We start from the raw sequence: 14,486 nt of genomic DNA on the forward strand, positions 1-14,486 counted from the left end.
TGGGCCTTGAACTCATAACCCCGAGATCAAAAGTTATATGCTCTACCAACTGAGCCAGCCAGGCGCCCCAAGGATTTAAATTATAAGCTCCCTTACTGCGTCTAAATAGGGCCTCATTTACAAAATTCCATTTATATACACCACTGGATCAGAAGGGTATTCCTGCTCTTCCAGGGACAACGTCTAGAGGTATTCAGAATGGTCCTGCCTTTGACATAGCGCTATAGGCTATTCTATATAACACAGCCTCTTAACAATGCTAGGCTATCCCAAACCCCTGGTAATATAACTGTTTACCTTTATACCAAGGAGGTTGGAAAAGCCCCAAAATCCACATGTGGTGTGTGCCAAGGCCAACTTTGAGGAGTCTGTGCTGTGAGACCTATAGTTCTTAGAGATTGTCTAAAATGAAAAAAACATGTCAGCGGAGACTGTGGTGATTCCATGTGTGCTGTGTCAGTGACTGGATCAAGCATGCTTTCCTTACTGAGGAGAATACTGTTTTGAAAGCGCGAAAGGAACAAAGAGAGTCAGAAAACTAAATTAAGAAATGCAGTTTTGAGGGGGGCCTGGGTGGCTCAATTGGCTGAGCTTCCATCTTCAGCTCAGGTCATGATCTCATGGTTCGTGCGTTCAAGACCCACATCGGGCTCTGTGCTGACAGCTCAGAGCCTGGAGCCTGCTTCGGATTCTGTGTCTCTCCCTCTCTCTGCCCCTCCTCTGCTCACATTCTATCTCTCTCTCCCTCAAAAAATAAACATTAAAAAAAAGAAAGAAAGAAATGCAGTTTTTATTAATAAAAAAACCAGGCGCCTGGGTGGTTCAGTCGGTTAAGCATCAGACTCTTGACTTCAGCTCAGGTCATGATCTCATGAAAGGTAAGATTGAGCCCACGCTGAGCTCTGCACTGACAGCACGGAGACTGCTTGGGAGTCTCTCTCTGCCCCTCCCCTTCATTCTTGTTCTCAAAATAAATAAACATTTTAAAAAATGTATTAAAAACCTTTTTTAAAAAAGAAAAGAAAAAGAACAGTATTACCCTACATTTATAAAAAAACAACAGCAAATCTGCTAAAAGTTAGGGGTAGCTTAAGTGACTTTCCATCTCTCACCAAAACAAAAGGTAGTACAAATAAAAAAGGACAAAATGGGGGCGCCTGGGTGGCTCAGTCGGTTAAGCGTCCGACTTCAGCTCAGGTCACGATCTCGCGGTCTGTGAGTTCGAGCCCCGCGTCGGGCTCAGGGCTGATGGCTCAGAGCCTGGAGCCTGCTTCCGATTCTGTGTCTCCCTCTCTCTCTGACCCTCCCCCGTTCATGCTCTGTCTCTCTCTGTCTCAAAAACAAACTTAAAAAAATATTTAAAAAAAAAAAAAAGGACAAAATGTATTCTAAGAACCAAGAATAAGAAGACAAAATAAATTTGGAAAACAGGCACACTATTCTCTAGGAGATTCACAACACTTAATAGCCCACTAAAGGTTCCAAGAAACTCTCCAATAAAAACAGCCAGTTCAACACTGTTTAATCTATTGCTTACCTCATTTACTTGACCATAGAATCTTTTTTTTCCTGAGCAACATTATTAACATCCCAACACAAGCTGGTAAACATTATGACAGTCTTATCAGTACATCTGATTGGAAAAAGCGTATCACAAAATCTTCATTCTTCTGCTTCAACATTTTACAGTGTTGAAACAAAATAATCTTTTGGGAAAACTAGGCAGCAGGTAATCAGAAGGTAAAACTATGAGTGGGGGGATGGGTAAAATAGGTACTGGAGATTAAGGAGGGTACCCGTCTGTGATGAGCACTGGGTGATGTATGGAATTGTTGAATCACTATATCGTACAGCTGGAACTAATATAATACTGTATATTAACTGTACTGGAATTAAAATAACATGGAAAAAAGAAACTTCTAAATTTTCCCATCTAATTTCATTCCCACTCACTTCCTCTGTCTAGAAATTTTATTTCAATGATTGAGATGCGGGAAGAATATAAAGACCATGTCTTAACAGTTCAGTTTAGAATTTACATTAAAAAGGAAATACATTCTGAACCTCGTTCCTAGAATCATGCAAAACTCTGTTCTGGGTTACAAGGAGGACCTTAGAAATGCTTCCAATACTACTTTTTGTTGTTGTTGTTTTAATATGAAATTTGTCAAATTGGTTTCCATACAATAAACCAATTGGAGCATCCCAACAGGTGCCCTCCTCAATGCCAATCACCCACTTTCCCCTCCCACCCATCCCCCCAAAATACTACTTCTTTACAACCCATCGGTTTCCTCAACAGGAAAACTCTATGGAATGGGGATGTTGGCTGTGTGAAAACTCTTACTTATCTAGTCTCCACCCTCACAGCCTCACCCTTATCTGAACCTTTCTAAAGCAAATCTGACTTTTTCTTTTATGGTACTCCGACTCCCTTTTTTCCTGGAACAAGACGACCTGCAAGCAGAAAGCCTGGTACTTAACTAGGCTCACACCCCATCATTCAGGAAAAGTCATCTTGGGGATTAGCCAGTTTTGCAAATTCACTACTTCACAACTACAAACTAATGTGTTTTTCAAAGCCACTCTACTAATCAGACATAACAAAAAAGTCAGCTCCAGTCCAATAATTTCAGAAACTATTTATAGATGTTTCTGTTTTTGAGGTTTTTTTTAAATCTACTCTAAACCTGCTCCTTATTTTCAGAAGCTGAAATTAGCATAAAGTTAAATACAGGAAAAATATAAACTAATGAGTACAAGCTACCTCCTCTAGGGTATTCTTCCAAAAGGCTATAAAGAATAAGTTTCCCAGATAGCTTCAATTCCATTACAATTCTACTTCCCTTCTTAAAAAAGCACTCCTTCTTCCAGGGATAAGGTTAGTTGTAAATTTCAATGAAAGAGGTAAGAATACAATTATTTTTACTGACAATGGCCAAGTTAATACCTATTTGAGTGCTTATCAATCATTTCAGATATAATTCTGACAGTTCCCTTTACTACCAGTTTTAGGTAACAATAAAACTACTAAGTCTCAAAACATAGCATAAAAGGACCTATGTTTTAACTGCTCTTGATAAAACATTTATTAAATGTGCACCAACACTGTTCATAGGTAAGTGTTTTAAATGGGTGCAAATGCACGTGATAAAGCATGTTATGGTCACTTTCAGGTCTCTTCCACTAGAGGATTAGGTCTAAGCCCATTCACCAACTTATTGATTAGCAATGGTTTCTGTTGAGACAGGGAGTAGCAGGAAGTAAGACTGTGTATTATAATGCCATTGTCCTAGCTCTAGCTATGTATAGTTCTGTCTTCTACTGGGCCTGCCCGAAAGAAAGCAACTAAAAATAAATGTATTTAAAAGATAAATCCTAGAAGAATGTAAGATAAGTTCGAGAGATCTCACCTGATGTTCCACAGGTTGCCTCACTCACCTGATGTACTCTTTTGAAGGCAAACCCCTCCACACTTCAGTTCCCTCTGCCCTCTCTCCTTTTCCAAGACATTTATCTACCTTCTGTTTCCCTTCTCCGCGCAAAACCGGTCCCTTTGGCCCCCCAGATCCCCTCTAGGGCCCGCCCTCCTCTCAGGTGCCCTACTAGGTCCACCACCCCCACCCCCGCTCGCACAGGCCGGCCTCCGCACCCAGCACCCAGACTTCACACCCTCCCCACTCCGGCTCCCGCCAGCGCCTCCGGCCTCGGCTGCGCCCGCACCGCACCCCAGCACCGCCCCGCAACACGCCCCCCGCCCGCAGCCCCCTTACCGCACATGATGCAGAAGGCACGGTCCGCAGGCGAGCGGCGAGCGGCTGGCGAGGTCAGGTGCGTACACAGGAGCCTCGGGGGCGATCGGCGAGCTTGGGGGTCGGGGGCACGCGAACACGACTCCCTCGGGGATGCGACGGCCGAGGCAACGACAGCCTTCTCGGCCTCCCGGGCTCGCCAGCAACTGCCGACGGGCCCCGCCCCTCGGCGCGCACCGCGCCGCCGCCGCCGCCTCCCGCGAATCCCATTGGGCCGCGTCCGCGCCGCTCACGCGTAGCTCCCGCCTCCCCGCGCCGCCCCGCCCCGCCCCCGAGCCCACGCAGGCGCTGGCCTGCTGGCGGCGAAGACGTGGCACCAGCCAGCGGCCGCATCCGCTTGGAGTTCCTTGAGCCGCCTGGCCCCCAGGCGAGCAGCTGGAGGAACCACGCTGTGGGGGAGGCAGAAACTCGGTGGCTGGCAGGGAAAGACGGGCGTTAAGGAAACAGGATGGAATTGTTAGCAAAGCAAATAGCCTTGGAGCACGCGCCCAATGCAGCCCAAGGCCCCAGGCTCCGGCACCCCACGAAGCGGCGGAAAAAGGAGGAAGAAAGCGGGAGGCCTGAAAAAAGGGATCCTGAGGGACAAATAAACAAGTCAGGATGGAAAAGGAACATAAGGCTGCAGAAAAATCGCAAAGAAAATTGAGCGAAGTAGGGAGGAAAGGTATCAAAATTCTTGATGCAAAGCGCCATTCAGGTTTGGCCAGTCTTTCGGGTGACAGGCAATTCAGTTACCTATTTAAGCTCTATGTAATATGCTTGGCCTCTAAACGCCCTCCTCACCCTATCCTCACCCTCATCCATTGCCTCCCTAACCCCCAGTTTTTTTGCAGAGGGGGTAGGGTGGGGAAATGTAAGGCAAAACGATACAACACTGCTCCTGGACTTATGAAACTCTGCTGGCCCAGACTTCTGACGGCCCACCTGAGAAGACTAGTAATTGCTTAGATTTGACAGCCTTACATTTGACTCACTGACGATTAATTCTGTGAATTAATGCACCGGTCCTGCCAAGACAGACTTAATCAGAGAGAGATGATGTTTTTGAGAATTTATTACTCAAGCATTTGCTCTAGGAAGATTTAAATGGTATCTTTAGTCAAATGTAGATGGTTATCATAACTATTAATGGCTCCAGATTGGAATCAAATAAAAACTTGACTGGCATACAGAACATGGCATGGACTTCTGACCCCAGATAGCTGGCCTTGCCTCACATTTGCTGTCTTTCTACCCACCTCCCAGCACTTTACATTCCAACAATGCTACTCAGTTTCCCAACTGGGCCAGCATTCTCAAATATTTTGTACACATCGGTTTCTCTTTGTGGAATCCCCACCCCATCTCTACTTAAATGCTACTACTTCTTGGGGAAAATCTATCTTGTCTCCTCAGACAGATTTAAGGACATGTATTAACCTCTCTCATTCTCTGACCTGCTCCCTTAAAATCAATATACTACTGACATTTTATTTCTTGTGTATTTCCCTACTGGGCTAATTTTCTTGAGGCTAGACCAAGCTTTTGCATATCCAACACCTAGTATAAACCCTAGCACAAAATAATAGATCAAAAATGTTTTGGGGGCTCCTGGCTGGCTCAGTCTGTGGAGCACGAGACTCTTGACGTTGGGGCTGTGGGTTTGAGTCCCACGCTGGGAGAAGAGATTACTTAAAAAAATAAAATCTTTCGGACTTCAAGCTGTATTACAAAGCTGTAATCATCAAGACAGTATGGTACGGCACAAAAACAGACACTCAGATCAATGGAACAGAATAGAGAACCCAGAAATGGACCCACAAGCTTATGGCCAACTAATCTTTAACAAAGCAGGAAAGAATATACAAGGGAATAAAGATAGTCTCTTCAGCAAGTAGTGCTGGGAAAACTGGACAGTGACACGCAGAAAAATGAATCTGGATCACTTTCTACACCATACACAAAAATAAACTCAAAATGGATGAAAGACCTAAATGTAAGACAAGAAGCCATCAAAATCCTCAAGGAGAAAGCAGGCAAAACCTCTTTGACGTTGGCCATAGCAACTTCTTACTCAACACATCTCCAGAGGCAAGGGAAACAAAAGCAAAAATGAACTGTTGGGACCTCATCAAAATAAAAAGCTTCCGCACAGCAAAGGAAACAGAAAAACTAAAAGGCAGCTGACAGAATGGGAGAAGATATTTGCAAATGACATATTGGATAGAGGGTTAGTACCCAAAATCTATAAAGAGCTTACCAAACTCAATACCGAAAAAACAAATAATCCAGTGAAAAAATGGGCAAAAGACATGAATAGACACTTCTCCAAAGAAGACAACCAGATGGCTAACAGACACATGAAAAAGTGCTCAACATCACTCACCATCAGGGAAATACAAATCAAAACCACAATGAGATACCACCTCACACCTGTCAGAATGACTAACATTAACAACTCAGGCAACAACAGATGTTGGTGAGGATGTGAAGAAAGAAGATCTCTTTTGCACTGCTGGTGGGAATGCAAACTGGTGCAGCCACTCTGGAAAACAGTATGGAGTTTCCTCAAAAAATTAAAAATAGAACTACCCTACAACCCAGCAATTGCACTACTAGGTATTTATCCAAGGGATGCAGGTGTGATGTTTTGAAGGGGCACATGCACCCCCATGTTTACAGCAGCACTATCAACAATAGTGCTTCCAAAGTATGGAAAGAGCCCAAATGTCCATCGATAGATGAATGGATAAAGAAGATGTGGTATATATCTACAATGGAGTATTACTCGGCAATCAAAAAGAATGAAATCCTGCCATTTGCAACTATGTGGATGGAACTAGAGGGTATTATGTTAAGTGAAATTAGTCAGAGAAAGACAAAAATCATATGACTTCACTCATATGAGGACTTTAAGATACAAAACAGATGAACATAAGGGAAGGGAAACATAAATAACATAAAAACAGGGAGTGGGACAAAACATAAGAGACTCTTAAATATCAAGAACAAACAGGGTTACTGGAGGGGTTGGGGAGGGGGAGGGGCTAAATGAGTAAAAGGCATTAAGGAATCTACTCCTGAAATCATTGTTGCACTATATGCTAACTAACTTTAATTTTAAAAAATAAATTTAAAAAAAGAATTGAAAAAATCTTTAAAAACATGTTTTTCAATGAGTGAAAAAAGAGCCGTATTTCTTAGCAGAACTGACTCCCTATGGTTGGTTATATGATCAAGTGAACAAAGGACTTTTCAGATTTTCTTAGAGGGAAAAAAATGCCTTTTTATTAGTTGCCTCAAGGAGAGGCTGAAAAATATAACATTTCACTAATCAAAGTATTTATCACCTAAGAGCCCTTTAACATTTCAGGCCCTTAAACAGGTCCTTAAATAACCCCAAAGTTTAAAAAAAACAGCTGTTTGTTAACAGACAACACATTTCTTACTTCAAGACGTAAAACACTGCAAATGTACATCTTAGCCTCAGAACCTTCATCCAAGAGTTTCTAGTGAGACCACAGCGATATTAGCAAGGAGTCAAGGTAACAAACAAGAGAAAAGCAAGAGGTTCAATAGTATCTTAGTTTGAACATGAGAACTGTGGTGGTACTGCCAGCACTTTCTTTGTGGCATCAGCAGGTTTGGTAGCAGTGCAGAAAGGTGTTGTTCAGACACTGGAATCATACTTTGACTCCTTGGTGACTATAGTTAATAATACTGTTGGTTCTCCATTTCTTTATAAAAGGCAACTGGAAGCCTTGATGGCCTTCTGCCCATCAGGCTGTATGGCAAGAAGGAGGTTGAGAGAAACTTTGAAAGCCAATATTTTCCTAACCCAGTGCAACAAAGAGCCCTTTATAACTATGCTCCATTCAAGACACTAATGTGAAAGAACTCTGTTTGTCTGACCCCCATCTCTATAGAGCTTTGCCTTAGCTGGACCTTTGGGACTAGGGGCTGGAGAAGAAAATAAATTTTCTGTGAAGAAAAGGGAACATCTGGGTCTAATTCAAACATCTGAAGATATTGATTCTCCTCATCAAAAATTCTAAACTGTACTTAAAAAAAAAAAAAAAACAGGAATGGTAAGGAGGGCGCATTCATCATCTCTTTATGTAAGTCTGTTTCCCTGTTCACAGATTTGTCCTGTTAAACCTGATGGCTCTTGGTCTCTTCCATGCGCTACAGCCTGATGAGCAGAAGGCCATCATGGCTTCCAGCTGCCATTTCTAAAGAAATGGAGAACCATAATTAAAATAGCCTTATAAGGGGTGCCCGGGTGTCTCAGGCAGTTAAGCATCTGACTTTGGCTCAGGTCATGATCTCACAGTTTGTGGGTTCGAGCCCCATGTCAGGCTCTGTGCTGACAGCTCAGAGCCTGGAGCCTGCTTCAGAAAGTATCTCCTCTCTCTGTTCCTCCCATGCTCAATCTCTGTCTTGGTCTCTCAAAAATAAACATTAAAAAAATTTTTTTTAAATAATAAAATACTTTATAAGATTTTTAAATGCCATGTTTGTGAATTTTGTTTCCCTTATTTGAATTCCAATAATGAACAGCAATAAAATTATTAGAATTTAAAAGTCCTAGATACAGATACAAACTTCCAGTTATAAGTCTTGGGGATGTAATGTACAGGATGACAACTATACTGAGTAATACTGTATTGTATATTTGAAAGTTGCTAAGACAGTAGATCTTAAAAGTCTGCATCACAGGGGGACACCTGGGTGGCTCAGTCATTTAAGCGTCCAACTTCATCTCAGGTCATGACCTCAAGGTTTGTAGTTCAAGCCCCGCGTTGGGCTCTTGTGCTGACAGCTCAGAGCCTGGAGCTGCTTCAGATTGTGTGTTTCCCTCTCTCTCTGCCCCTCCCCTGCTCACGCTTTGTCTCTCTCTTTCTCTCTCTCGATTGCTCTCAAAAATAAACATTTAAAAAATTTTTTAAAAGCTTGCCTCATAGGAAAAAAATTATAACTGTGTTTGGTGATGGGTGTTAAGATTTCTTATTGTGGCGATGTTTTGCAATATATACACATATCAAATAATTCTGTTGTATACTTGAAACTAATATGTCTGTTATATCTCAATTTAAAAAGAAAGGCCTGTGCAAGACAAGAATGTGGGGAACAGGGACACAAATGTCCTGATTTTTAGTGGAGAAATGTACCCCAGTGTTCAGAGAAGATGGTGGTATCCAAGGAAAAAGAAACAGGTGAAATCACTGACACCTATGAGATGGAAGAAATGGACACAAGAACAAAAGGCAGCAGTCAAGGCCTCAGAAAGACCTCTTAAGTGAACCCCTTTGGTTCCACCATCATCCCAATTCATCATACATACCTTCACACCAAAGTGACCTTTCAAAAACACAAATCTGATTCTGTTTCTCCATGCTTCAAGTTCTGTGGGTATCCTCCACCTGCAAGATTAAGTCCAGACCCCTACGTACACACACATAGTCACTCAGGACTTCATTCCTGCCAGTTTGATCAGCATCATTTCCCACCCCTCTAGTCAAGTGTCTTATGGTCCAGGTCTACCGAAGTTCCCTAAAAAAGGCCTATGATTCTCCTCCATCTTTGCATTTGCTCCTTTTTGAAAGGAAGCATTATAAAGGAGACCAGCTCTTCTTTTCCTTAGCACTTCCTGTGGAAGTGGCAACCATCTCCTACTCAGCATCATGGCCATCCTCAGACCTCTGGTGAAGCCCAAATTGTTAAAAAGAGGACCAAGAAGTTCATTCAGCGCCAGTTAGACTGATATATCAAAATTAAGCACAACTGGCGGAAACCCAGAGGCACTGACAATAGAGTGCACAGAAGACTCAAGGGCCAGATCTTGATGCCCAACATTGGTTACAGGAGCAACAAGAAGACAAAGCACATGCTGCCTAGTGACTTCCGGAAGTTCCTGGTCAACGTCAAGGAGCTTGAAGTGTTGCTGATGTGCAACAAATCTCACTGTGCAGGGATTTCACAATGTCTCCTCCAAGAACCACAAAGCCATTGTGGAAAGAGCAGCCCAGCTGGCCATCAAAATCACCAATCCCAATGCCAGGCTGTGCAGAGAAGAAAAGGAACAGACAGCTTATGTGCATGTCATATAAAACCATAAAACTACAAAAAAAAAAAAAAGAGAAAAAAAGGAAACCAGATGTTAAATAGTTAGGGAATGACTATAGAGAACTAGATAGTCACAAAATGAGGTCTTAAGGGCACCAAAAAGTTCCCGCATCCAGAATTACCTCTGCTCCTTACCTATCACCTTGCTTAAACTATCTGTACTTCTACATTTAATGCAGAGCACCTCCCCTTTCCCCAGGAGATATACATTATGTCATTATCATCTAGTAACACTTTACAGTGACACTACCTGTAGAATTAGTTTTCATTTGGATATCAGGTATGAAAAGGTCACTAAGGAAATGAGAGTTTTGATGAGGATGAAGTTGATTCTGAAATCAGTAAGAGGTCAGATGTGGACAGATCACCTTGGTTCATGACACTGGGCAAGAAAGGGACAACATAAGGGCATGTGGAATTGAGTATGATAGTGTGGAGAGAGGGGGCTAAGATATGGAAGAAGGAATCAGAAATAAGTTGGTAATGAAAGCAAACTTTATCCACTGTAATGGTTAATTTTATGTATCAACTTGGCTGAGCCACAATGCCCAGATATTTGGTCAAACACTATTCGGGATGTTTATGTGAAGGTGCTTTTGGATGAGATTAATATTTACATCAGTGGACCTGGGGGCATCTGGGTGGCTCAGTTGGTTGGGCGTCTGAGTCTTGATTTCAGCTCAGGTCATGATCTTGCAATTTATGGGTTCGAGCCCTTCATCAGGCTCCACGCCAACAGTGCAGAGTATGCTAGGATTCTCTCTCTCCCTCTCTCTCTCTGCCCCTCCCCCACTCAGGCACATTTTCTCACACTTTCTTTCAAAATAAACAAAAACAAAAAAAAAGCTTTAAATCAGTAGACTTTGAGTAAAGCAGATTGCTCTTTTATAATGTAGGTGCGCCTCATCCAATCAGTTGAATAGAACAAAAGACTGACCTCCCTTGAATAAGAAGGAATTAGCCAGCAGATAGCCTTTGAACTTGAACTACAACACTGGCTCTTCCCCGGTCTCCAGCCTGACAGCCCACCTTGAAAATTTCAGACTTGCCAGCCTCCATAATTACATGAGCCAATTCCTTGAAATAAAGATAGATAGATAGATAGATAGATAGATAGATGGATAGAGATACATACATTCATACATACAATTTGTTTTGTTTCTCTGGAAAACCCTAATACATCGACTTAAAGTTGATCTTACTGATTTCCTCAAGGCTGAATATATGTACTTTTAATTTCTAAAGGATACCTCTCAATGACAAATAACAGAAATCCCCTCCAGGTAGGTGAAGAGGGGATTTATTGGCTAATGTCATTGGAAAGGACAGGGATACAGCTTCAGGCACACCTATATCCAGAGACAAAAACAGTGTTGTCAGAACTCTCTTTGATCCTCTCCCTGACCTTATGTACAGGGAAATGACCCGCAAACAACTCTGGAATCACATGTTAACAGCTTACAATCCAAGGGGAGAGAGGCTATTCCTCCATCCTCCCTTTTCATATTCTAGGCAAGGATTCTAATCGGTCCAGTACAGACTCCTATACCCCACTCACTCCTGTGGCAGAGGGTAGGACGCTGTGATCAGACAGTCCTATCAGCACCGCATAGACTCCTTTTCCTTAAAGGAAAGGGGAAGGTGTTGCTAAGAAAATGAAGAAGGGACACCTGGAAGACACAAACAAAAGATGCCCACTATAGCAGATGAACACAGCCTTGACTGCTCTGCTAGGAAACCTCAGGTTTAGGAATAAAAGATGCGGACTACGACTAGAACTAGTATACTCCCCTATATTCCTCTCTGGGGTGCCTCCAAATTTTCCTGGTAGGCGGAACCTAGGGCAGAGCTTTCTAGCTCTGCTAGAAAGAAACTCATTCTACTGCCAAAAAATTGTCCACAAATGGGGAACTATGAGATTAACTAGTCCTACGTACTATTTCTGTTCTGTAGGAAATGACCAGAGCTGGAATGGAAGCAGACCAGGGAGGTGCCTAGAGCTGAAAGAGCACTAAAAATGTAAGGTGATAGAAAAAGAAAAATATATTTTCTAGTTTCTTTCAGGGGACACAAAGGCACTTGTGCAGAGCCTGCAAGCACCCTGTGGAGATTCCACAGATAACTCTGCTGTGGGGAAATGTAAGTATAAAGCTGGTTTTTCCCAAAGGGATGTAAATTCCCACTGGACTGAAGAGCAGCTAGCTTCATATTGCTGGGAAAAGGAAAACAAAAAACAAAAAACAAGACAAAAAGGACACACACGCACATACCACCACTTTGGCCCGCTCAGGGTCAGGAGCAAATAAAAGATGGAAAAGACTTGGCCCACTAAAAAGCAGTGGCTATGAAGACAAGGAATGCTCTCTCCTCTCTCAGGTAGGAATACTCAGGAGGGGTATGTGGGTCCAATCCCCTTAAGGCAAAATAGTATAGTAGCAATGTACATAAGCTCTGCAGCCAGAATGCCAGGGTTCATGTTCCTGGCTTTTTCCACTGAAGTTGTATGGCAATGGAAAATGTACTTCTCCCTGGGCCTCATGGGGACAATAATAGTTACCGATCTCATAGGATTAAATGATTTCATAAATGTAAGGTGCTTAGAATAGTGTTTGTCACATAGTGAATGCCAATGAAAGTTTGCTATTTTTAAATATTTTGTTCCTTGTCATTCTGGATAGGGCCCCATCCTAATTTTCATTAGCGAAAAATTCTCCAAGTGCTTGGCTGACTCTTAGCCAATGATCTTAGTTTCAAATACCTATTGAAATGTCCCATATTTGTAAAGTGTTTTCAATAATTATTGCAAGATTTTCTACATTTGGGGGGATTAATTTTTGTGTTCACCAAACACAACTAATGGTGATTATTACTTCCTTTCTTTGGGACTATTTAGGAGAATATTAAGTGTAACTTAAACATCCAAAATAAAAGCTTTTACCTGATAAAACCATACCTTCTACATTAATCTTTGATTAAAAACGTGGCTCAATTTAAAAATAATTTATTTTCTTTTTTTAATGTTTATTTTTGAGAGGGGGGAGTATGTGCATGTGTGCACAAGTGGGGGAGGGGCAGAGAAAGAAGGAGACACAGAATCTGAAGCAGGCTCTAGGCTCCGATGCGGGGCTCAAACCCAAGAACCCCAGTATCATGACCTCAGCAGAAGTTGGACACTTAGCCGACTGAACCACCCAGGTGCCCCAATTTGTTTTAAGATTGGTATTTGGCACTATCTGCCAAAAAATAAAGCAGTAAAATTAGGTACCAAGTCCTCCATGTTTTACCAAGGTTCTTTGTTAGAAGGCAGTCAGCCTCAAGTGACAGAATACCTGACAACAGTAGTTGTTAATAACAAGAAACCTCTTATCTCACATGATACTCTGAAAATGGGTGGTTCCCAGGCTAGCTCAAAGGTCAATAATGTCCTCAAGGATCCAGGCCTCTTTTCCTTCCTCTTTGCCATTCTCAGTGGACCGGCTTTTCATGATGCCAAGTTGACTGTCAAAGCTTTAGACATCGAGTCTTCATTCTACAGTATATCAAGCAGGAAAGGAAGTAATTGATGGGGAAACAGCCTTCTTTACGCAAATTAACTATCTCTTTAATTAGGGAAGAAAATCTTTTAAAAACACGCCATTAGGGGCGCTTGGGTGGCTCAGTCGGTGAAGCATCCGACTTCAGCTCAGGTCATGATCTCACGGTTTGTGCATTTGAGCCCCACCTCAGACTCTGTGCTGACAGCTGGGAGCTTGGAGCCTGCTTCAGATTCTGTGTCTCCCTCTCTCTCTTCCCCTACCCCACTCACACTCTGACTCTCTCTCTCTCTCTAAAAAATAAATAAACATTAAAAAAAAATTTTAAAACATGTCATTAGACCCTCTCTTCCAGCTCCTTGGTGAGAGCTGTGTCGTATGTCCACACCTAGACAAATGACTGGCAAAGAGAAAAGGAGTTAAAATGGCTGGTTTAGATTACTTATAATTTATCCCCTGAGGTGGGACCTACCTTCCCTGGTCACATCACAATTTAATGATCATTGGGAGGGTCTCTCTCAGTAAGAAGCAGGGGTATATGCCGGGTAGGCAACCAAGTTTCGGCAGCACTCTCCTCCACCCACTGCCTACTTCTGTACCATTTCCAGGTAAGCACTCAGGCCATACTTAGCTTCTTGCAGTTCCCAAAAACATTTCACAGCTGCCAGATTCTGTTTACACTGCTCTGTATGCCTAGAATATTTTTCCCCCCACTTTTCCTCCTTGTTCCCCATGGCTGCTCCCTTTTGCAGAAAATCTTCCCAGTATCTTGGCCTCTCAGTTCCATGATTTCTTCTCCTCCAGTAATCTAACTCACCACCCCCCACCTCTGCCACCTATTTCATGGCCATACCCAAGACTCGTCATTAGCTGCATCTTCTCCAGTCTCCATTTCCTGTAGCTTCTAAAGGGCATGTTAACGTGTCTAGTCTACAGAGCAATCACCAGAGTCTGACCTAAATTCATCTATACTAGCTCAGGGAACAAATTCTCCAACCCCACTGTTTGGTTCTACGAACCAAAGGACAAAAATACA

General features: G+C 42.6%; 1 protein-coding gene and 1 pseudogene across 2 annotated transcripts in view; one reads left to right on the forward strand and one right to left on the reverse strand.

Annotated features, from left to right (window-relative positions):
* GFPT1 (glutamine--fructose-6-phosphate transaminase 1) overlaps positions 1-3,960 on the reverse strand; it is a 52,769-nt gene extending 48,809 nt beyond the window's left edge. For both annotated transcript variants that reach the window (XM_049651590.1, XM_049651591.1), the window contains exon 1: positions 3,774-3,960. In XM_049651590.1, coding sequence (XP_049507547.1) covers positions 3,774-3,780 — 7 coding nt within the window. In that variant the 5' untranslated portion in view covers positions 3,781-3,960. The remainder of the gene's footprint in view (positions 1-3,773) is intronic.
* A 5,515-nt stretch (positions 3,961-9,475) lies between these two features.
* LOC125937070 (60S ribosomal protein L32-like) lies at positions 9,476-9,924 on the forward strand (annotated as a pseudogene).
* Positions 9,925-14,486: the final 4,562 nt, after the last annotated feature.

Source organism: Panthera uncia (assembly GCF_023721935.1).
Source record: "Panthera uncia isolate 11264 chromosome A3 unlocalized genomic scaffold, Puncia_PCG_1.0 HiC_scaffold_11, whole genome shotgun sequence".
Classification (NCBI taxonomy): Eukaryota; Metazoa; Chordata; class Mammalia; order Carnivora; family Felidae; genus Panthera; species Panthera uncia.